Source organism: Thalassophryne amazonica, chromosome 5, assembly GCF_902500255.1.
Source record: "Thalassophryne amazonica chromosome 5, fThaAma1.1, whole genome shotgun sequence".
NCBI classification, from domain to species: domain Eukaryota; kingdom Metazoa; phylum Chordata; class Actinopteri; order Batrachoidiformes; family Batrachoididae; genus Thalassophryne; species Thalassophryne amazonica.
Genome location: NC_047107.1, coordinates 34,198,496 through 34,224,210, shown reverse-complemented (window position 1 = coordinate 34,224,210; position 25,715 = coordinate 34,198,496). Strand labels below are relative to the sequence as shown.

At 40.0% G+C, this 25,715-nt stretch overlaps 1 protein-coding gene across 1 annotated transcript in view; it reads right to left on the bottom strand.

Annotated features, from left to right (window-relative positions):
* Positions 1 to 25,715, bottom strand: part of bmp1a (bone morphogenetic protein 1a) — a 146,776-nt gene that overhangs the window by 96,175 nt on the left and 24,886 nt on the right. The window contains 1 exon segment of the mRNA XM_034169965.1: positions 802 to 915. Coding sequence (XP_034025856.1) covers positions 802 to 915 — 114 coding nt within the window.

Sequence of the window (25,715 nt, the reverse complement as noted above, 5' to 3'; positions counted from 1 at the left end):
TTAACAGCTTGGGCATGTTCCAACTTGCCCGTTAAGGTTTCCAACGGAGGTGTTTTTCCTGTCGCGACCCCCTGCGGTCGGGTCCGGCCTGACATGCGACTCTGCCCGCACATTCTTTCATTACAAAATGTCCGTTAACGATGGAATGTCCGAATAAACTCCTCATGCCGACTTCTTCTGAAAGTTCTCTGTTCTCTGATGACTTACTGGGTCAACAGAGCCTGAAATGTGTAAGTTTTCAACTTGAACGGCGAGACGCTGCCGCCTCGAAGCACAGATCGCCGTCATGCGCTGTGGGCCGTCCTTACGGCGACACTACCAGACCAAAATCTCTCATCAGCCGTTAAAATTTTTACCAAAAACCAGCTGAATTTATCAAATGGTGTCCACTCGATTGTGCCTTACAGCTTTGAAAAAGTTTTTATCAAACAAAGCAGCAGTCTCTGAGCCATTCCTAAACAATGAAAAAAATCGACAAGAGGGTGGGCCACTCCTCACTCAAAGACTGCCCACAGGCGAATGACGTAACCGACAGGCGTGAAAAAACTCTCGCATGCCCACGAGGGTTCAAGCATGTCTGATGTAATCACACGTGATTCAAATCCATATGGTTTTTGAAAAAAATAATAAGGTCCGTTACTTTTCTAATAGACCTCGTATATATATATATACATATACACATACACATATATATACATATACACATACACATATACACATACATATATATATATATATATATATATATATATATATATATACACACACACACTCAGCTCGAGCAGTGATTACTGAAGTTACCTGTTTCTGTATGATTTGTTGTCTGGACAGTTCTTTGAGCCAAATCTATTATTCTGTCCACTTTAAACATTTGTAGGTCCTCCTCATCCAGAGCGATGTCTCCAAGAAAGGCAACTGAAACAGACAAAATCAGAAGACAGGTCAGACAACTGTAAAGCAACTCCCTGACATGTAGCATCACCCAATACTCTCAATGGTTTCCAGCTGCCAAAGACTCTGCGAATGCCCAATCAAAGCATTCGTCAAAGTTATATCACGTATCCTTGTCCAAATCTGATCTTTTGACACTTTTCCTTACAGCAAAACAGAAATAAGAGTTATGAAATGGTGCGTGATCCATTTTTGCCTCCTCCCAGATTGAGATGTGTGTGACAGGGACCATGAACTCAGAAACCTGAGCATTCTTTTGATTAATTGTTCCACGTTGGGTCCAGATGTTGCCAGATGGCTCATGCTCTGTGCTTTGGCGTCCTCGGGCCATTAATGAAAGCAATCAAAAGTGATACACTGAGACCTTGACACCGACTCCATGGAACAATATAGGGCACCTTGAAGAAGTAATAGCTCTTTAATGAGGCCAAGGAGAGGGAAAAATAACCAAACAGTCCCACTTTATGAGGAATGTGCTTTACAGGATTCCTTGCTGTAGTAAATGTTCCATTTCTGTGGGGCATTTAGCTCCACAGAGATGGGGAGTCCTCTCTACAGAGGCTGGGCGCACTGGTTATACGGGCTTTTAACACCAACACAATTCCACAGTTTATGGCGTTCTTCAGCTGTGGAGGTTGCAGGGAGGAGGAGGTGATGGTGTAGTGGGGGGGGGGGGGCGCGGTTTAGGAGAAGCAGAAGCCAAAAAAAAGGCAATATGGTCATATGAAAACAGAGCAAAACAAGAGGGGAAGGGAGCGAGAAGAAGCATATCTTCCCTCGTGACATCGGAGCTCTGAATCAAACCCCCCAAAATTAGATGACTGGCCTCAAACATATGTACAGCTGTTATTGTGGTGGAGGCGAGGGTAGACCCTGAGGGATGAGAAATCAGGAAAACCACAAAACTGTAGGATTTTAGAGGGGTTGTGCTTGTCAAAAGTTTCTCCATGCGTCACCTCTAATGTAACTATCTTCACTGGGAAACAATAAAGAAGGTCCACCCTGTGTAGATAAACTATTTATTTAGTTTTGAGGCAGCAGATGGATTTTGTTATTTTATACCACAAAAGAATCAAATTTTATTTATACAGCTCTTGAGGGAAGAAAACAATTCAAAGGGCTTTACAGAGCAGACGACCAGTCGCAGAGTATATAAAAACCAATCACAGACCTCATGAAAAAGAGCTGCAAACCTTCTTTTTAAGCAGTGAGACAGATGCAAAGTCATGAGCATCGGCGTAGCTAAGTGTTTCTACTCAGGTCTCAAACATATTCTGGTGTTAGCTACAGATGACATTAACGCATTTTTCATACCTGAAAGTCCAGAACAAAATATGATCCAAGGTTCATGTTTATACACATTTGTCCAGTTCAATGCAATGCTGCAGTCGGATTAAAGAAATTGTCATGACGCACTTATGTCATCATGGGCAGCACGGTGCCTTAGTGGTTAGCACTGTTGCCTGATGCCCTATGACTGCTGGGATAGGCTCCTGCCAACTTGATTGGTGTAAGCGGGTATAGAAAATGGATGAATGGACTTACATCATCATCTACATCAATCAATCAATCAATTTTTTTATATAGCGCCAAATCACAACAAACAGTTGCCCCAAGGCGCTTTATATTGTAAGGCAGGCCATACAATAATTATGTAAAACCCCAACGGTCAAAACGACCCCCTGTGAGCAAGCACTTGGCTACAGTGGGAAGGAAAAACTCCCTTTTAACAGGAAGAAACCTCCAGCAGAACCAGGCTCAGGGAGGGGCAGTCTTCTGCTGGGACTGGTTGGGGCTGAGGGAGAGAACCAGGAAAAAGACATGCTGTGGAGGGGAGCAGAGATCGATCACTAATGATTAAATGCAGAGTGGTGCATACAGAGCAAAAAGAGAAAGAAACAATGCATCATGGGAACCCCCCAGCAGTCTACGTCTATAGCAGCATAACTAAGGGATGGTTCAGGGTCACCTGATCCAGCCCTAACTATAAGCTTTAGCAAAAAGGAAAGTTTTAAGCCTAATCTTAAAAGTAGAGAGGGTGTCTGTCTCCCTGATCTGAATTGGGAGCTGGTTCCACAGGAGAGGAGCCTGAAAGCTGAAGGCTCTGCCTTCCATTCTACTCTTACAAACCCTAGAAACTACAAGTAAGCCTGCAGTCTGAGAGCGAAGCGCTCTATTGGGGTGATATGGTACTACGAGGTCCCTAAAATAAGATGGGACCTGATTATTCAAAACCTTATAAGTAAGAAGAAGAATTTTAAATTCTATTCTAGAATTAACAGGAAGCCAATGAAGAGAGGCCAATATGGGTGAGATATGCTCTCTCCTTCTAGTCCCCGTCAGTACTCTAGCTGCAGCATTTTGAATTAACTGAAGGCTTTTTAGGGAACTTTTAGGACAACCTGATAATAATGAATTACAATAGTCCAGCCTAGAGGAAATAAATGCATGAATTAGTTTTTCAGCATCACTCTGAGACAAGACCTTTCTGATTTTAGAGATATTGCATAAATGCAAAAAAGCAGTCCTACATATTTGTTTAATATGCGCTTTGAATGACATATCCTGATCAAAAATGACTCCAAGATTTCTCACAGTATTACTAGAGCTCAGGGTAATGCCATCCAGAGTAAGGATCTGGTTAGACACCATGTTTCTAAGATTTGTGGGGCCAAGTACAATAACTTCAGTTTTATCTGAGTTTAAAAGCAGGAAATTAGAGGTCATCCATGTCTTTATGTCTGTAAGACAATCCTGCAGTTTAGCTAATTGGTGTGTGTCCTCTGGCTTCATGGATAGATAAAGCTGGATATCATCTGCGTAACAATGAAAATTTAAGCAATACCGTCTAATAATACTGCCTAAGGGAAGCATGTATAAAGTGAATAAAATTGGTCCTAGCACAGAACCTTGTGGAACTCCATAATTAACTTTAGTCTGTGAAGAAGATTCCCCATTTACATGAACAAATTGTAATCTATTAGACAAATATGATTCAAACCACCGCAGCGCAGTGCCTTTAATACCTATGGCATGTTCTAATCTCTGTAATAAAATTTTATGGTCAACAGTATCAAAAGCAGCACTGAGGTCTAACAGAACAAGCACAGAGATGAGTCCACTGTCCGAGGCCATAAGAAGATCATTTGTAACCTTCACTAACGCTGTTTCTGTACTATGATGAATTCTAAAACCTGACTGAAACTCTTCAAATAGACCATTCCTCTGCAGATGATCAGTTAGCTGTTTTACAACTACCCTTTCAAGAATTTTTGAGAGAAAAGGAAGGTTGGAGATTGGCCTATAATTAGCTAAGATAGCTGGGTCAAGTGATGGCTTTTTAAGTAATGGTTTAATTACTGCCACCTTAAAAGCCTGTGGTACATAGCCAACTATCAAAGATAGATTGATCATATTTAAGATCGAAGCATTAAATAATGGTAGGGCTTCCTTGAGCAGCCTGGTAAGAATGGGGTCTAATAAACATGTTGATGGTTTGGATGAAGTAACTAATGAAAATAACTCAGACAGAACAATCGGAGAGAAAGAGTCTACCCAAATACCGGCATCACTGAAAGCAGCCAAAGATAAGACATCATCATCATAGACATCATCATCTATGCTGCGTCTCCCCATACTTGACACTGATTGGCTTGTAGAAGTGCAGACTTATTGTCAGTTTGGTGTATAGATCCATTTAAATACACATAGAAATGGTTTGCATGGATAAAAATGAAAGAACGGATTCCTTTCGTTGTAACTACACTATTATTCATATGGCACTTGCTTTCTCTCAGCCAATCAAGACATTAACTGATGACAAAAACATCATTAACTGATGCCATATTTCCTTGTTAAATCCTGAAGCCAATCCAGCAGGGCAAAAATAAAAATAACGCAATGTGAAAATACCCTCAGCAGTATGAGTATTGTGGGTTTTTTTATAAAGTGCAGTTGTTTAAATAATTATGAAGATCCTATTGTCTTATGTACAATTTATACATGTTCAATAAAGCCCCTCTATCAATCAATCAAAACAATATTTACATTTTAATGGCGTCTGCAGGAGCTTTTGACAACAGTGGAAGTTGTGCAAATCAAAGAATATTTGTAGATCACCCTCTGTGCATTTGCAGGTCTTAATAAGACAAATTTAACCCATAGCAAGTTACCTTTGAGTTAGTGGATGTTAGCGTGCATGCTAACGTCCACTAAATGTCTCATAAGTCACTCCAGAGGTGTTATTATGTTCCAAAGACAGCGTTTTTAGTTTTAGGAGACATTCCAGAATTAGAGGACATTTGCTGTCCCCCACCTGATATTTAAAATACTTCAGTCCAAAATAACAAAATATATCACATAACTTGCCAATTAAACTGTCATAAAGCAAAATATAATAATTTGCTGGAAAGAAATTGTGTCTTTACATAATTAAATATACTGAATAGGTGTAAAATACTCCTAAAAATGAGGTTTTTCTCTTGTCCCCGCCTCCTGGTGACAAGCTTTTACATCATTTTTAATATCTAAAATAAGTCTTGAATTGTCTTTTGTTGTATTTTCATTACATGAATCTATTGTACCTGAAAAAAAAACAAAAAAATGAATAAAACATATTTTGAATACTATTTCAGGGCTGTGAAATGAAAATTGTAAAATCCGAGGAAAATTCGCAGGGGGTCTGGGGGGTGCAGCTCCCCAGGAGCCGGGGTCTAGGGCCTTGTGGGGCCCCTGAAACCAAATTAAATTTTCATCTACTGATACATTTTCAACATCTCCTGCAAGAACAAATCTCAAAATTAGTGCATATTTAAATGATCCTAGATTCAACCTTTCATTTGAACCATCAATGATCATGTTGAAATAACAGAATACGATGTGGAAGTAGGACCTGGAATGAGTTTCCTTTTAATTGTAAACCAAATTATGCATTAACTCAGAACAAACTACATGAAATTCATGAAGACTGAAAACACTGTTAAACCATTTCAAAAACCTCAGCTAAAGATTGTAGAATATTTTAAAAATCAGTGTAAAATATCAATGTATTTTTTTCAATGAAAGAAAGTCTAGATTAATGAAAGAAAAAAAGGCACATAATCTTTTCTGAAATCCTGTTTGAACAGCACAATGTTTATTTTCCAGAGAGAGAAAAAAATTCTTACCAGTTCGCTCTTCCCGTTTAACTTTCAGGTGTGTTCATGAAGCCAGCAACAATTCCACTGATTCTTGTCCTTATCACACTTTTTCAAACCGTCTTTCTCGCCATCTTTGCTCTGTCTGATGTCGCTCCGTGACACAGACAAGCTGCAAAATTCTTCTTTTAAAAACTTGAAAGTTCTAAAAGTGTGCAATGTCCACGTGCTATGTTTAGCTAAGCTTCGCACAGGAGCCACACAGTGTCAATGCAGCAACCAATCAGTATCGCTTTACGACAACTGTCGACAACTGACAACTGACAAATCATATAATTTAGTAGTTTATGACCCATATTTCTTAAATATACAACATAAGATGCTAAAACTGAAGATTTATTTTTAAGAAGTGTATATGCCAAAATGTCCTAATTATGGAATGTCCCTTAGAAGTGTTTATTTCTTGCTAGCTTTTGCATAATATAGTGACAAAGAGGTCATATTTACACACAAACGAAATGGAGTTTCCACCTAGCTAGCAGCCTGTGACATCACCACGCTAACATCCACTACATGGTTTGTAAATCCTTTCAGAGGTGTTATCAGCAGTGGTGGACACAGCTATCCAAAAAGTTAGCTTCGATAACTGCTAATCCGCTAACTGAAAAGTTAGCTTTTATAGCTTTTATAATTTTAGTGTAAGTTACAGCTAACCGCTAACTTTTAGTACTGACTCAATACACGGACGGCTACTGATAAGCCAGTTTTGAGTTTAAGTACCACTGAGGCTTCTGCGTAAAATCAAAAGCAATCACAAACCCCAAACAAGCAATGAGCCAGAACTTCTGTCTTTACACAAAAGTTACTGTAACGTGTGTTGGTTTTTACAAATAAATGTGTATTTGTAAATGTGCAAAACTAAAAATTATGTTCGTAAAGTGTAATTCGCGACCGGTGTTGGTCGCTATTCATACTCCCATCCAATACATGGCAGTGCATTTTGACGGGGGGGGGGGGGGGGGGGGGGGGGGGGGGGGGGGGGGTGTGTGATCGAAAGAGACATTTTAATTTCCTATGATGCCTTTTGGCACATGTGTCTGTTAAGGCTCAAACCTTCAGAATTTAGCGTATTATTTTAAAAGATATGTGTGATATTTTCTCCCTGTAAAAATATCACACATGAATGAAAAGTGCTTTGCATTTCATGTCTCCTGCCTGTTGTCTGTCGCTTTGCATGTGGAAAGTAAATGACTTTTTTTGGGGGAGGGGAGCGACAGCTCCGCTCTCTTCTGCTAGGAGAGGCCTGAGCTCACAGCCCTCTGACTATTGCAAAACACGCAACACGTAGGGAATAACGTATGATTTTGACTGTTAAGTTTTATTCACTATGCCAGCAAAAAATGTTAGCGGGCTGACAGTTAGCAGAACTAAATTTAGTAGAAGCTAAGTGGTCCGCTGATGTTTTTCAAAATTAGCTGAAAAGCTAATCAAAAAGTTAGCTTCGCTAATTAGTGGATTAATGGAACTGTGCCCACCACTGGTTATCAGGTTACAAAAACGTTTTTTTCGAAGTGTTTATTTTGTGCTAGCTTTTACATAAAATATGAGAAATGTATATAAACAAATAAAACAAAGCGATTTTGAACAGAGCAGCCACTGATGACACAGTGTAGCTCTACTCTGATTGGCTCTGTCACCCGCGTCTAGGGATGGGTATCGAGAACCAGTTTCTTTCGGGTATCGTAAAAGAAATGATTCGATCCACCGACATCAATAAGCTTTGTGCTTAACGATTCTGTTATCGGTCCTTCAGAGTGGCCGTTGTTTTGGCGGGTGTTTGTCAGGAAAATGATCATTTCTCTACATTGATTACAGACCCTGCAGCTGGTCCTTAATCAACTTTTCTGCAGCGCGGCTTTGCTTTGAACCTTGAACCAATCGAAGCGTGGTTCTACAGGCCAGTGGTTTTCAAACTATGAGGCATGTCCCCCCGGGGGACACCAGAGTTCTTCAGGGTTGCGCAAGGGACAGGTATCAAGAATCGTTAAGAAATTATTCGATCTACCGACAATAGCCTTTTTGCTTACGATTCCCTTATCGGTTCTTCAGAGCGCCCGTTGTTTTTGAGGGTGATTTATAGGTAAAATGATCATTTCTTTATGTTGATTACAGACCTTGCAGCGGGTCTGTAATCAACCCCTTCTGCAGCAGCTGTTCTTGACATTTGAAGCAACGAAGCAGTGCTCTGACCCACTGCTTTGTTGGTTCACTGCTTCGCTGCTTTTCAGATGCGACAAGTCCGCTTCTTAACCCCTCTCAAAGCCAGTTAAAAATGTCAATTGTGAGTCACCTATGTGATTAAAGTCACTAACTGGCAGGGATGGGCACAGTTCCAAGTTTCAAGGTCTCTACTGCCATCTACTGGTCAGTAGTGTTCATGGCAGTATTTGCCCTGAATCTGGGCTGATATTTTCAATCACTGTACTCAGTTCCAGCTCAAACTGTACCATAGAACTGCACAGTGTAAAAGTTTAAAGCGCACGATTTATGTTCTCACACACATTGTACATTGAAAAACCACACGTCGGACTCGTGTTTCCAGAAGCAAAATGTAAACAGAAGCTTTTTTTTTTTTTTTAAACTTAATTTACAAAAACTCTCGATGGGAGACAACAAAGTTTAAAAAACAAAACAAAAAAACATTACAAGACAGGTCTGCGGTGTTTGCACAGGCACAGTGCGAGAGGTTGGATGCTTGTAGCGCTTCAGCAGCGGGATACCCTCATGACGGCCAACCAGAATATCAAACAGGTTTGAGCTTTATCTGAACATATGACTGGCGATCAGGAGGTGGTCGTGAGATGTTAAACGCAGCTCGTTATTCCATGTATACTAAACGATGCAGGACGTTCGAGTGTTCTCTTTATTTTGACACCGGTTATATCAGATGGTTAGCTAATTACAACTTGGCTTTTTTTTTTTGAAAATGCCTTTTTTTTAACAAATATAAAAAGATGGCATATTTTACACAAGCACATTTATCTGTAAACACCAACACATGACACACCTCACATTAATGTGTTGGTTTACATAGAATGAATGAGTCAACCAATCAGTGTTAGCAGGGGCACATTTTACCCAGAATGCCATCTGTCTGTGTTTGTTACAAAACTTCAGAATTAGTGCATTATTCAACATTAAAAGATATATGTTATATCTTAACTTTGCACAACAGAAAGAACTGACATTAATGGAGTTATTCTATCAGTATTCATTTTATTTACACCAAACCATAAGTCAGCATTGCTTTATTTTCCAAGACCTCCGCCTGACGGCAGCGTTGTGATTGAGTAGAGAGTTGAGCTTTGTGGCTCCTCTCAGCTGCGTTTGTGCTGGAAGCCATGTAGTAAACTGGAGGTTCCAGCAGAGGGCAGGCCAATTAAAGACAGAGGTGCTGACTCATTGTTTGGGTCTGTCATTGCCTTTGATGCTTTCAGAAGCGATCGTGGTGTTAAAACTCAAAATCAGCTTGTTAGTAGTTGCAAGTGTACCGGAGACAACACTGGAATTTATCTGTTATCGGTTATGTGTAACTTCCGATACATTTTTGGGTGGTTTATCATTTTAACTTTATCAAAGATAACTTTCCAGTTATCTGGTTATCTGTTATTGAAGTTAATGTTTTGGTTATCTGTGCCCACCACTGCTAACTGGGACTCTTGTCTTGTGGCAGGCAAGAAACAAGAATCGTCCTCCATTCCGTTCGCACAACTGCAAACACTGTGCCGCTCTCTGCTGAGTCAAGTTATAGAGTCAAAATCAAAATCCAAATGTTGTAACACACACAACAGACTACAAAAGACAAAAATTCTTTATGAATTCCATTGATGCTGACTTGCAGCGCAGGCGGCTGAGCTCATGTCAGAGGTATGGAGTTAGATTCATGCCATTAATGTCTGGAAGGAAATGCTTTTGAGAAAAACTACAGAAATGTTTATTTTTATTTATGTCCAGAGATCAAGGATCACCAGATCAATTTCACATTTACTTATCTTAAGACTCAATAAAATGTTATTGATGTAGAAAACCTGTAAAGCCTACAACCCCAATTCCAATGATGTTGGGACGTTGTGTAAAATGTAAATAAAAACAGAATACAATGATTTGCAAATCCTCTTCAACTTATATTCAATTGAATACACCGCAAAGACAAGATATTTAACCCCTTAACACCCGAATTTATATAGCTGTATATAAAAAAATGTTTTGTGTGTGTTTTTGCCTTTAAGTAGATGGTAAATAATGTTGAGATTATTAATTTCACTTTTGCACAAAAACTAGATAGTAATATTGGGTATTCTGGTGATGAGTTTATGTTATAATGTTATAATAATAATGATGGTATGTTGCAAATTTGCGACAACGGGAATACAGGTCAATTTGGTAAGTTGCATATTTGAGTCAGAGATTGTAGCATATATGCGACGATGGACGTTAAGGGGTTAATGTTCAAATTGATAAACTTTATTGTTTTTGTGCAAATATTTGCTCATTTTGAAATGGATGCCTGCAACATGTTTCAAAAAAGCTGGGACAGTAGTATGTTTACCACTGTGTTACATCACCTTTCCTTCTAACAACACTCAATAAGCATTTGGGAACTGAGGCCACTAATTGTTGAAGCTTTGTAGGTGGAATTCTTTCTAATGCAGTGCCGCCTGAGGGATCAAAGGGCATTCAATGTTGGTTTTCGGCCTTGTCGCTTACGTGTAGAAAGTTCTCCAGATTCTCTGAATTTTCTGATAATATTATGGACTGTAGATGATGGAATCCCTAAATTCACATTTGGGAACTAAGGACACTAACTGTTGAAGCTTTGTAGGTGGAATTCTTTCCCATTCTTGCTTGATGTACGACTTCAGTTGTTCAACAGTCCGGGGTCTTTGTTGTCGTATTTTGCACTTCATAATGCGCCACCCCTTTTTAAATGGGCGGTGGGTCTGGACTGCAGGCAGTCCAGTCTAATACCCGCACTCTTTTACTACGAAGCCACGCTGTTGTAACACATGCAGAATGTGGCTTGACATTGTCTTGCTGAAATAAGCAGGGACGTCCCTGAAAAAGATGTTGCTTGGATGGCAGCATGTGTTGCTCCAAAGCCTGGATGTACCTTTCAGCATTGATGGTGCCATCACAGATGTGTAAGTTGCCCATGCTATGGGCACTAACACACCCCCATACCATCACAGATGCTGGCTTTTGAACTTTGCACTGGTAACAATCTGGGTGGTCTTTTTCCTCTTTTGCCCAGAGGTCACGATGTCCACGATTTCCAAAAACAATGTGGAAATGTGGACTCATCACACCACACCACACTTTTCCACTTTGCGTCTGTCCATTTCAAATGAGCTCGGCCCAGAGAAGGTCGTGGCGTTTCTAGATGTTATTGATGTATAACTTTTACTTTGCATGGTAGAGTTTTAACTTGCACTTGCAGATGCAGCGACGAACTGTGTTAACAGACAATGGTTTTCTGAAGTGTTCCTGAGCCCACGCGGTAAGATCTTTTGCACAATGATGTCAGTTTTTAATGCAGTGCCGCTTGAGGGATCAAAGTTCCTGAGCATTCATTGTTGGTTTTCAGCCTTGCCGCTTATGTGTACGAGGTCTGTCCGTAAAGTATCGTACCTTTTTGTTTTTTTTCAAAAACTATATGGATTTCATTCATATGTTTTTACGTCAGACATGCTTGAACCCTCGTGCGCACGCGTGAGTTTTTCCACGCCTGTCGGTGACGTCATTCGCCTGTGAGCACGCCTTGTGGAAGGAGTGGTCCCGCCCCCTCGTCGGATTTTCATTGTCTGGAAATGGCGGAATGAAAAGGACTTTTTTCCATCAGAATTTTTTCAGAAGCTGTTAGAGACTGGCACCTGGAAACCATTCGAAAAATTTATCTGGCTTTCAGTGAAAATTTTACGGGCTTCACAGAGAATAAGGACTTTAACTACAGGTTTAAGGACCCCTTTAAAGGACGGTCGGTGCGCCGCGCTGAGAGCTGCGGCGATGCGGCACAAACCACTGGATCATTTCTAAGCTGATGGCTCTGTGGATACGAGACCGTCGTGTGCTCTTTCTCTGGTTATCACAAGACCTGGGCATCAGCCATTTTCCGGCAGATTTCACTTTTAACAAGAGATTTTGTCATGGAAAGCCGCGCAGAGGCTTCGCGCGTCACGAAAGATTCACTGATGAAGCGAGACAAAGGAACACCTCCGTTTCGGAGTGTTAGAGGACAAGTTTGGACATGTCCAGCTCTCCACAAGTTCTTTTATACTCACTCGACTGGTAAGCACTGAAAGCCGAGATAGACATGTCCCAACTTGTCCTCTAACACTCCGAAACGGAGGTGTTCCACGGTCTCGTATCCACAGAGCCATCAGCTTAGAAATGATCCAGTGGTTTGTGCCGCATCGCCGCAGCTCGCAGCGCGGCGCACCGACCGTCCTTTAAAGGGGTCCTTAAACCTGTAGTTAAAGTCCTTATTCTCTGTGAAGCCCGTAAAATTTTCACTGAAAGCCAGATAAATTTTTCGAATGGTTTCCAGGTGCCAGTCTCTAACAGCTTCTGAAAAAATTCTGATGGAAAAAAAGTCCTTTTCATTCCGCCATTTCCAGACAATGAAAATCCGACGAGGGGGCGGGACCACTCCTTCCACAAGGCGTGCTCACAGGCGAATGACGTCACCGACAGGCGTGGAAAAACTCACGCATGCGCACGAGGGTTCAAGCATGTCTGACGTAAAAACATATGAATGAAATCCATATAGTTTTTGAAAAAAATAAAAAGGTACGATACTTTACGGACAGACCTCGTATAAAGTTCTCCAGATTCTCTGAAGCTTCTAATTATACTATGGACTGTAGATGATGGAATCCCTATATTCCTTGCAATTGAACATTGAGAGACATTGATCTTCAACTGTTGGTCTATTTTTTGCACGCAGTTGTTCACAAAGTGATCTTCGCCCCATCTTTGCTTGTGAACAGCTGAGCCTTTTGGGGATGCTCCTTTTATACCCAATCATAGAACTCACAATTAGTGTCCTCAGTTCCCAAACACTTATTGAGTGTTGTTAGAAGGAAAGGTGATGTAACACATTGGTAAACATACCACTGTCCCAGCTTTTTTGAAATTTGTTGCAGGCATTAATTTCAAAATGAGCAAATATTTGCACAAAAACAATAAAGTTTATCAGTTTGAACATTAAATATCTTGTCTTTGTGGTGTATTCAGTTGATTATAGGCTGAAGAGGATTTTCACATCATTGTATTGTGTTTTTATTTACATTTTACACAACATCCCAACTTCATTGGAATTGGGGTTGTACTTTTAGTACACAGAAAATTCACAGGAGGTATTGATAAGGAAATGGATAGATAAGCAGAATCAATAATGGCATTGATAGATAAAATCTTATCAATACCCATCCCTGTAAAGTTGAATGAGTATTATTTATCTTAAAATGTGTTAGTTATGCCAAAGACATTTAAAAACACATAGAGATGTTTAAAAAAAACTAATGTTTAAAATTTGACAAATGGTAAAAATAGAAGAATCAAAAGTTCTTTAAAAACACGTTTAAAATGTTTGAAAAGGGTGTAAAATGTGTAAAAGAATACAAAGTTCTTTAAAAACATTTAAAATGCTTAATATTAATTGTTAATAGTCATCAGACCACGTGGGTTAGAACATACTGGCATATTGAATATCGGCAAAGATCCAATGGCATGCATCCTTAAATTATTATTATTATTATTATTATAAACACTGATGTGCTTGTAATTAACAGGCATCCAATGGCAAAATGGAAATTACTTAACATTATGAAGAAGCAGAAGAAATAAAAATAAAAATAGCAATTCAATAATACTGACCACAAAACACGCAGTGTCACAGTGCCATTTATGACTGCATGTCGAAAATACAGACAATATGACCTGTGTGTGTAAATGGCATGCTATGCATTTACTATGGTTACTCAACTTATACTCATTCAGACACATGCCGCTCTATTCAGGGTCTAATTTTTGACATGCCAGAAAACCACCTAATGGTCAAAGACTCATATTGTATGTCAGATTCAGCTGAAAACTTCACATTTAATGTTTGCTGTTCGGACAGAAATTGGGCAGAACTGAAAAATAATAAAGCTATAGGCAGACCAGCAAAAGACCAGTCAGTCAAATATTCTTGCAATAAATGAATGAACCAATTTCTGCAAAGCACATATAAATTCTATCAAATTTTACTACATTCTTTAAATAGAAAAAAGCTATCTGGGTTGTAGTGTAAAATCAAAGTCAATACACCCCTATGCAATATCATTTAAATGCCGGAAATGCATTACTTCCAAGCAGACCAGTAAGGCATATGCTTAAATATAAAACAAATACACTTTAGATTTACAATATTAAAAATAAAGACTCCACGTCCTGACAATCTTTCAGTGAGGAAGAAGATCGTCTCTTGATCAGCTGCCAGACAGGATGGTGGACACAGTGAACATCTACATCCAGGCTCAATCTAGAGATGTCTGTGGGTGACTTCATATAACGTGGCAATGTTGTTGCACGCCGACAAACACACGGTCCCTGACAGATCCTTAACCTGGCCTAATGGCTGGGAAATCTCAGACAATCGGGGTCTGAGGACCTGCTGCAGCCTTCATCCACCATCACAGTTGTTGCCGCTTTCACACAAGCCATGACCTCCTCCACCTGATCAGCCGTTCAGGACTTCATGTTTCACCAAAGGCCAGTTAGCTGCCTCGTGCTCAGGGTTCCTGATGGGCCTTCATGGTTACCGTAGTGGCCACTGGGCATACAAGGTCCCCACCAATATTTCACCCCAACAGGCAATCCCCTACTTGATTTGCTACCCAAGGTGTCACAAGGGGAACGAAGGGTTGGATTTTGACACCACAGTTGGAAATCAACGCAACAAATGTTAGCACAGCTTCCATTTCTGAGTTTCAAATAGGCCCTCCCCCACCCCAATACTTTGTGTGTCCACCTTTATTTTTGATAACAGACTCAATCCCACTCAGCATGGAGGATACCAGTGTTGGATGAATTTCTGGATAGATGTCCAGCTGTTCTTCAGAGATGAAGTTTTTCAGTTTTTTTTTTTTTTTTTTTTTTTTTAACAGCTGCACTTGGCTGGAATAGTCTATTTAATCTACTTTTCTCTTTCAAATACCCCAAAGGTGTTCTATTGGATTCATTTCAGGCAACATACTTGGCCAGGTCATAGTTTTCATTTTTTTTCTTCTTCTTTAGAAACTGGTGTGGTTTTTGGCAGTGTGCTTTAGATTATCGTGCTGTAATATTCCTCTTCTGCCAAGATCCTGGAGACTAGGAGGAGTCTTATCATCCAGTGTTTTGGTAAGAAAGCAGGCATTCATGGTGTCATTGATATCTGTCATCACACCCCAACACCACATGTGGCATGAAGCAAAAACCTGCAATTGAACCTCAGTCTATACATATTGATTGTCCAAACTTCTAACCCTCAGTCGCCTGCTCTGCTCCATTTTAAGAGTAATTTATTGAATAAATATTACATTTTATTTGAAAAACCAGAACTAGTGCCAGTGAATTCTAACTTTATTTGAGGGATATCCATTTTCCCTTACCCAACCTGGCCCTCAAACTAACTGATTGTGACATCAATCAATCAATCAATCAATCAATCAATCAATTTTATTTATATAGCGCCAAATCACAACAAACAGTTGCCCCAAGGCGCTTTATATTGTAAGGCAAGGCCATACAATAATTACGTAAAAACCCCAACGGTCAAAACGACCCCCTGTGAGCAAGCACTTGGCGACAGTGGGAAAGAAAAACTCCCTTTTAACAGGAAGAAACCTCCAGCAGAACCAGGCTCAGGGAGGGGCAGTCTTCTGCTGGGACTGGTTGGGGCTGAGGGAGAGAACCAGGAAAAAGACATGCTGTGGAGGGGAGCAGAGATCAATCACTAATGATTAAATGCAGAGTGGTGCATACAGAGCAAAAAGAGAAAGAAACACTCAGTGCATCATGGGAACCCCCCAGCAGTCTAAGTCTATAGCAGCATAACTAAGGGATGGTTCAGGGTCACCTGATCCAGCCCTAACTATAAGCTTTAGCAAAAAGGAAAGTTTTAAGCCTAATCTTAAAAGTAGAGAGGGTGTCTGTCTCCCTGATCTGAATTGGGAGCTGGTTCCACAGGAGAGGAGCCTGAAAGCTGAAGGCTCTGCCTCCCATTCTACTCTTACAAACCCTAGGAACTACAAGTAAGCCTGCAGTCTGAGAGCGAAGCGCTCTATTGGGGTGATATGGTACTACGAGGTCCCTAAAATAAGATGGGACCTGATTATTCAAAACCTTATAAGTAAGAAGAAGAATTTTAAATTCTATTCTAGAATTAACAGGAAGCCAATGAAGAGAGGCCAATATGGGTGAGATATGCTCTCTTCTTCTAGTCACCGTTAGTACTCTAGCTGCAGCATTTTGAATTAACTGAAGGCTTTTCAGGGAACTTTTAGGACAACCTGATAATAATGAATTACAATAGTCCAGCCTAGAGGAAATAAATGCATGAATTAGTTTTTCAGCATCACTCTGAGACAAGACCTTTCTAATTTTAGAGATATTGCGTAAATGCAAAAAAGCAGTCCTACATATTTGTTTAATATGCGCTTTGAATGACATATCCTGATCAAAAATAACTCCAAGATTTCTCACAGTATTACTAGAGGTCAGGGTAACGCCATCCAGAGTAAGGATCTGGTTAGACACCATGTTTCTAAGATTTGTGGGGCCAAGTACAATAACTTCAGTTTTATCTGAGTTTAAAAGCAGGAAATTAGAGGTCATCCATGTCTTTATGTCTGTAAGACAATCCTGCAGTTTAGCTAATTGGTGTGTGTCCTCTGGCTTCATGGATAGATAAAGCTGGGTATCATCTGCGTAACAATGAAAATTTAAGCAATGCCGTCTAATAACACTGCCTAAGGGAAGCATGTATAAAGTGAATAAAATTGGTCCTAGCACAGAACCTTGTGGAACTCCATAATTAACCTTAGTCTGTGAAGAAGATTCCCCATTTACATGAACAAATCTTAAACATGCATTCATACATTCCTTTGGTATTTGCCAATATTTGCTTTTTACCCCCCCCCAAAAAAAAACTGATATTTTTTATGCACACATGTACACAGACAACCCACAGATTAAAAATCAATAAAATTCTGGTCCTCACTACAACTATGTTCATACATTCAAGGTAACTGGAGGTGTAGGGGAGGTGATGGTCGAGAACAATTTTGGACTCCTATTTAAAGTTCATGTTGGACTGTTGATGTCAAAGCACCAGTGATGCACAGTCGCTTTTCTGTTGTTTATAAATTAATATAATATCAAATGACAAGGATCTATTTTAGCCATTATATAAAACAAAGAATGAATGTTTTTACATTCTTTCAATGGACCGAATGTAAAAACATGATAAATTAATCATAAACATTTAGAAATTAATATAATATCAAATGACAAGGATCTATTTTAGCTGTTATATAAAACAAATAATGAATGTTTTTACATTCTTTCAATGGAACGAATGTAAAAACATTCATTATTTGTTTCTTATCTTCTGCACTTGTATGTATGCACATAGAAGACAAAAAAAGGAAGGTAAAGACAGTAAAGCCAAAGATACTTGGTCCATATCTCCATTTACCAGAGGACCAAATGGAGAACACACTTCCACTTCCACCCTGCAAGTTGCAGAAGATGCACAGTGGAATGACTCTTTGGCATTAGCAACTAATGACAGCAATAAGAAAAAGTGCAAGACAAGGCATGCACAAAGGGCAGGTTTAAATTCCAGAGGTCAAACAGATCCTCTCATTTGTACTCACAAATAAATACTAATTCACTCTGGCCAAATCCCTGAAACACAAAACAGATTATCCACAATCAGCCTTCATACTGTAAACCAAAAAAACAAAAACAAACAAAAAATAAAAATAAATAAAAATAAATAAATAAATAAATAAATAAAATTACAAAAAACCCAATCTCCAAGCAAGATACCAGATGTTGGGGTGTATATTATGCACAGGCTGAAAACAGACCTTCCATTTTCCTCTTTTTTCTACAAAATTTTCATTTGATTCCAAGAACTGGTGTGCAGTAAAAAGAACACATAAGAAACTAATTTCAAGCAGTTGTTATATGAAACCAGAAATACTGAAAGTAAATCCATGAAACGCCTTTTCATTGCATACAAACCGACACACCAGACATTTCTCTGCACCACATACAGAGCCAATTTGCACCGTATCAGCAGTGTTATGTGCAAGCCACAAACACACGAGGAGCAGGTCTGCTTCCACCCCTCAACGAGGGTCACGGCTGTGTGCGATCTCTACCCGTGGCTGAATCTCAATCATCCGGCGCCGTGCTGGAGACAGGCCGGTTAATCCGCAGTGTCATTGTTCTCAGACTACAGTGGACAATGAAGTGAGCAAATGCATAGCCTGGCAACATCAGAACTCATATCCCCGGGCGCAGCAGTCGTCCTGGAGACATTGTCGCAGGTTTATGGAAAAACTCGCTGGGATTGTGAATTAATCCTCCTTGTCTCTTGGCTTTAATTATCCACAGACATGGTTTTAAGAATCTTTTGTACACAACTCTGACAGGGATTGAGGACAGGCTAATGGAGAAAGGTGATAAACTCATCTAGATATACAGAACACTGTAATTATATTAAGTACAAACAGAGTGTTACACTGCAGATTAAAAGCCCGTCAATGTGGCAGATGGCAAGTGATCACAACAAAATACACTTCTACATCACTTCCCATCCAATACTCATTCCATTAATGTTAGCAGCGATAGTGATAGTAATATTAATGTCTAGACTAATTACTTATGGTTCAGAGCAGCAACATAAAGAGGCCATTCAATTTTCAAGACTAACAGATGTGAAGCATCTTTGATGGAAAGAATAATCATTAATTAATAGTAAAAAATAGATTTACATAGCACTTTCAATTTGAAAATGTCAAATTGCTCTCCAGAGTAATAATCAACGCATCTCAATTAAAAGAAAATGAAAATAGCATAAAAATGGAATACTTCAAAACATGTCGTACAACCACCAAATATAAAACAGCATAAGATAGAAATTTTACCCTAACAAGAGCAATCCAAGATTTGTGACGTCCGCCAAGGGTTGACGAGGACTCAAAATAACAGATATGTGATTCACATGGTGACCCAGAGTTTACGTGCGTCCAGACTCTACAGCACAATGCAATATTTGCATACTGATCCAGAACAGTCCGACTGATCAATATGTTGCAATCTGATATTTAATTCACAAGCTGAAACAAAATAATGTCTTCCTGATCTTGGTTTAACATTGACGTTCTATACATGAAGTAAATCTTGATCCAGAATCTGGATCTGGATCACCTCCTAAATTTAATGGAGTCTTCCATGGCCTAATATTTATCTGTGGTGAAAATTTCATCAAAATCTGTGCAGTAGCTTTGATGTCATCCTGCTAACAGACAGATAAATACTAACGTTGACGACTTTATTACGTCCTTGGTGGATGTAATTATCAGCAGCAGAAAGAAAATATGTTTTAAGATTAGGACTGCAACTAACAATTATTTTCATAATACATTAAGCACTTCATTTTGTTCCCCTTGATTAATCAATTAGTTGGCCCATAAAATGTTACAAAATGGTGAAAATGGTGGTTTTCCAGAGCCCACAGTAATGCCTCGTTTTGCCCAAAGATATTCCAATTACTACCAGAGATAAAGTTAAAAAAATAAGTAAACTATTCACATTCAAGTAGCTGAAATCAGAATATTTGAATATTTTTTAAAAAGTGACTCAAACAATTAATCGATTATCAAAACCGTTGACAATTATTTTAACAGTCAATTAATAACAGAACCATCACTGTAGCTCTACTTAAGATTAATCTCAAAAGATTCAGCATTAGTGGATGTCTCCTACTGATGACTGCTGGAAAATTATTCCACAAATCAGCCCTGAAGCCTATAGACTTCTTCCACACCCTAAAGCAATCCTGCATTCTGAGACCACAGAGCACGAGAAGGCACATAAGGTTTAACAGATTCTGTCAGATAGGTAGGAGCAAGATCATTTAAGGCCTCATAAATCAGCAAAAGAATCGTAGTCTGCTCTGAAGCCATTGAAGTGATGCAAAAACAGGTGTGACGTGCTCAAACATTCTGATTTTAGTCAGAATAATAGCAGCCTTATTCAGAATCATCTGAAGACATCTCACACTGTTATGTGGCAAACAAGAAAACAATTCTGGAAGAGACAAAGGCATGAGGGCAATGTATAGTCAAACCTCCCCCTGTCATGACAGAAAATATCTTTATTTGATCATCTTAAACATCATAATCCTTCTCAATTCAGGCTGCATGCAGAATTTGGTGTAGCCAGCCAGATTACACAAGATCCCAATCAAATTAATCCCATTGATTTGTGTAATGCCCTAGCCGCGACCTCTGCAATGTCAGATACTCTAGCACCCCCCCCCCCCCCGCCCCCACATAAATGTTTCCGTGAACAGTAGATCACGACATCTGCCATTGAAACCTGCACAAACATCAATACTAAGCCTGTGCAGACACTAACACCAGCCTATATTTAGAAGGCCAGCTCCAGTGCAACACCGCGGTTCACCCGTCAGTGTGCTTCTATAGACATGTAGACTACATGTCTATGCATAGCCCCAATGCTGAGCGATGGGAAAGCTGGCCCAATATGTGAGAGTGGAATGCATCACAATACACCGTCACTGCCTTTCACAGGCCGTGTTTGGTAACAAACGCTGCATTTGAATTCCAATGGAACAGAACGGTGTACTGCATTAAGGTGATTACCATTATACGACATTCTAAGCATCACTTCTCAGGTTCCCTGGTAGATGCAGAGCCTGCAGTATAAAGACTGCAACAACCATATATTTAAAATGGGAAAAGTTTGAAAGGAAACAAAGCTTGTTGTACAAGATAAATGCAGACAGGCCCCCTGACACTTGCACGACTTTGATCCGCGCACTTGCACGCACTCTGCTTTGCAGGAGAGTAAACTCGTCTCAAACTCGCTGTAAATCGTGCGCAGCTTCGTGCAAGTGCGTAAAGAAAACGCATCACGCATTAATGACATGAACTTCAACATTACGCAAACAATTCAAAAACACTGCGTGTGAGTGCGTCATCGCACCGCATCACAGCGCAGCTCGTCTGAATGATTATAATGAGATGTTAAATCTATTCTAAACGTAATTTTACAGCTACTAATGAGAAGGAAAGAACATGCAACTGTTTTACCAAGCCATTACAACATAAACATTACAAATAATTACCTTTTAGACAGCTCCAAATGCTTTCTCCACCTCATTAAGTATGCGTGTATGCGTGCGAGAGAGAGAAGTGGCAGCTGGAATAGTCTTCAGTGATTCCAGAAGCGATTAGAGGCGTTTTCAACAGCCAACTCATAGAGAAAATGATTAATCTGCAACTAAATAATTATTTTATATACGCAGCATCCAGCGCACATGTGGCATCCAGTGGAACAAAGCGCGGCATCCAGCTGGGAACACAACGGGTGGGATTGTCATGACAATGTGCGTGCAAGTGTGTGGATCAAAGTCGTGCAAGTCTCAAGGGGCCTTAGAAGAAGAAGGAAAAAAAGCATTTTGTGAGGAGTGACAGACTGCATTATGCAAAACTGTTATTGTGTAAATATGGAACCTCTCTCCTGCAAAATCAAAGCCAGCTGTTATTCTTCAGCAAATGCTTATCTTGATATTTTCTAACATTGCAATCTGAGCATAAGACAGTAGAGAGGGGGAGCGGGAGAGTCCACTTATGTGCACAGTGCTCATTATGAAAAAGTAAGACGACGTAAAAAGAGGTGTGGTGAAGTCTCAAACTCAAAGCTGAGATTCAAGTAATTATTTTCCAAAGCAGTATCATCAACTGGGATCTTAACGCCATTATCAGGCTGGAGCTTCAATCTTAGTGACAAAGTGAGAGTGGCTTCAGCTGCAAAGGGCACACAGCAAGAGACTGTGCACCCTTAACATTTCACACTGCATCAAGCCCATTAGTAGATTGGATTTCCCAGCTCATTTCAGCCACTGATTACTGACATCTCCTGCCAGTTAGACCCTTCTAATGACTCTTCAGAATGCCACCCATTTGTCTTTTTTAATGTCAATGGTACATAGTATTTGAGCTCCTTACACAGATAAATAATGCATGAATGTACCGCAGTGATGTTCACCTTTGACCAAACTTATTCTGAATGTCTACGTTTCATCTTTATGGTCTCAGCACTAGTCAAACAGACCAGAGACATTTTCAGAACAGATGTTCTCTGTTAATGGGTTTGTGGATGCAGTAAATCTGGAAGTTATCTTCAACCCTTAAAACATTCCATAAATAATAATAGCAGCTTGCAGCTGGGGGGGAAATGCCTCAAGTATTCAATGCAGGAGGAGGAGAAAAAAGAAATCTTTGTTCCATATATCAAACGTATGGTCCAAGAGCCCCTGGTCAGGACATGTCCTATCCTTTATTAATCCTTTGGGAACTAGGGGCATTTTCTCAATTTTACCATACTTTCAGTAGTTTTTTTCTTTGAGCATAATGCCCATGTGTTGCATACCAAAATGTTCACAACAATCTCAGCTTTCAGAATGTGTGTCACATTCGTATTTGTCTAGATCACAGTAAACAGAAATAATTTTGGCGAAAAGCTGAAAATATAATGCAATGCTAAAATACCCTTGGCCATATGAGCATTGTGTAATTTGCAGTTGTGTAATTGGTATCCCAGTGCAAAGTAATTTTTAAGATCCTACTGTCTTATGTACAGTTTGTACATGTTCAATCAAGGCCCTCTATTTGGTGATGTGATAATTTCACAAAGTCCACAATGGAAAGCGTTTATGATTTATTGTGTTATTTGTGTATCACTGACACATTCACCTGTTTTTATATTGATGTTGCAGAATAAACTCAATCAATCAAACAACATTTTATGTACATTTTAACGGCATCTGCAGAAGTGTATGCACATATGTGGTCTTTTGAAAAGAGAGAAAGTTAGCTTTGAGTTCACAGAAGTTAGCGTGCACACTGACGTCAGTAAATCACTCCAGAGGTGTTATCAGGTTACAAAAACAAAAAAGTTTTAGAAGTGTTTATTTTTCACTAGCTTTTACATAACATACCACAAAGCAGTTAGCAGCTAGCTACACCAGGAAGTGACATCACCACGCTAATGTCCATGCGATGTCTTTAAATCACTCCACAGGTGTTATAAAGTTACAAAGACAGCATTTTCAGTTTTACAAGTGTTTATTTCTTGCTAGCTTTTACATAATATATGAGAAAGGTGTTAGATTTAGCCAGAAATGAAGCGAAGTTAGCAGCCAACGACACCAGGAAGCGACGTCACCACGGTAACATCTGTTAGATCGTACCAAAACAATAGGAACAGAATGTGACTTTTTAAACCTCCTAAAATACATCATGGTTAGCCATCTCTGAACTTGTCCAAGGTCTGTTGTTGTATGGCTGGGGGGGCCTGGCTGCCTTTTTGTTTCTGTCTTTTGTTTTTCCTTCCAGGTGGCTTGCATTTGGGACTGAGTGGCTGTGTTGCTGAGGTTATCAGGACCTCACCCTGATCACCTGCGGCTCGTCAGGACTCACAGCTGTGGTGCATCTATATGGATTGGAACATGGTGGCATTTAAGACTGGAGTATACAGTGTGTATTTGCCAGAGACTCGACCTTGTGACCAGACGGGGGAGATCGTCGTCTCGGGAGCCATCTCATCATCAGTGGATGCAGAGAACGTCCAGGGTTTGATGCACGGTCTGTGAAAGAGGAGGGGGTGAGGTCTCACGCTCGTCAGCACACTTCCTGAGGTACGTTAGATTTTGTGACTAACGTTTATACAGTCAGTAAATGTGGTGTCCCTCACACCTTATTATATTGAGCTGTACGTTAGTCATGTATCGGCTTCCACTGCAGTGGAGTTTTGTGAACTGGATGTTCCATGCCTGCAGGTTGGGAAGCTGATTAGTAATTAAGCCAGGAAGTGTTTGCTGTTTATGTACACCTTTGAGTGGTCTCTCTGTGTGTAGAGTGTGGACTCACATAATGGTTCCTTCTTTCACAGACTCGGTTTGTTGCGGTCACCTGGGGGGTGTTGGCGGGGTCCTTGGGTCCGAACGGCTTCTGGCTCCGGACCGTTAGCACTGCTGGGAGCGCACCGTATCACCACCACGCCAGACCGCACACTCTTTTGTTGTTTTGTATCACATCACTGTTATGTATTAAATTCAGTTAGCCTTTGTACCGTGCTCTGCTTATTTCATACTGGGTCCTTCAAACGCTGGTCGGTTCTCTGAGCTGCGTCCGACACATAACATCTGTGTCCCAAGAATGTTCCCTTTGAATTTGAAGACCCTGGCAGTAATAGGACTGGACTTATGCTGAGCACAGACAGACGTACGGACGCTAAACCTTGACAATATGATGGCCATATTTGATGGCCTCAGGTAAAAAAAAAGGCTTTTTTTTTCCTTTTATTGAAAATTCTTCAAATGTTTTGTTAAAATTGTATTAATTAATTGTAGATTAAGGTATAATAAATGTCCAAAATGAAAATATGTCATTTTATTATTTGAGTCCACTGTTCTCAGTCAATATGCATTTACCAAAGGTATAATGCTCATATTGCATATCAAAATTTTGAAAACATGATGTGACACATATTTGACTAGAACACTGTATGGAGAAATGATATGGCTCTGAACCTGAAAAAACAAAAAGTGTTTTTAGAAAATTCTTCATTTAAAAAAAGAAAAGAAAATACGAGGTCTCTTAGATAATAAACCGACCCTTTTATTTATTTTTTTAACTATATGGATTTGAATGACATGCGATTACACCAATCATGCTTGAACCCTCGTGCGCATGCGTGAGTTTTTTCACGCGTGTCGGTGACGTCATTTCCCTGTGGGCAGGCCTTGAGTGAGATGTGGTCCCGCCCTCTCGGCTGAATTCCTTTGTTTCACACGCTGCTCGAGACGGCGCGCGTTGCTTTATCAAAGATTTTTCTGGACCTGTGAGGAATATCCGAGTGGACACTATTCGAGAAATTAAGCTGGTTTTCTGTGAAAAGTTTAACGGCTGATGAGAGATTATGGGGTGTTTCTGTCGGTGTAAGGACTTCCCACGGAGCGGGACGTCCTGCAGCGCTTCCAGGCGCTGTCGTCGGCCTGTTTCGAGCTGAAATCATCCTAATTTAAGGCTTAATTCACCCAGGACATCGTGAGAGAATAGAGAAGATTCAGAAGAGGCCGGCATGAGGAATTTATGCGGACATTCCACTGTTTAAGGACATTTTTTTAATGAAAGACGTACGCGCAAATTCGCCGAGTCGTTTCCGTGCAAACTCACACTCATCTGGACTGTCTCTCTTTTCTGCCAGCAGTACCGGGTC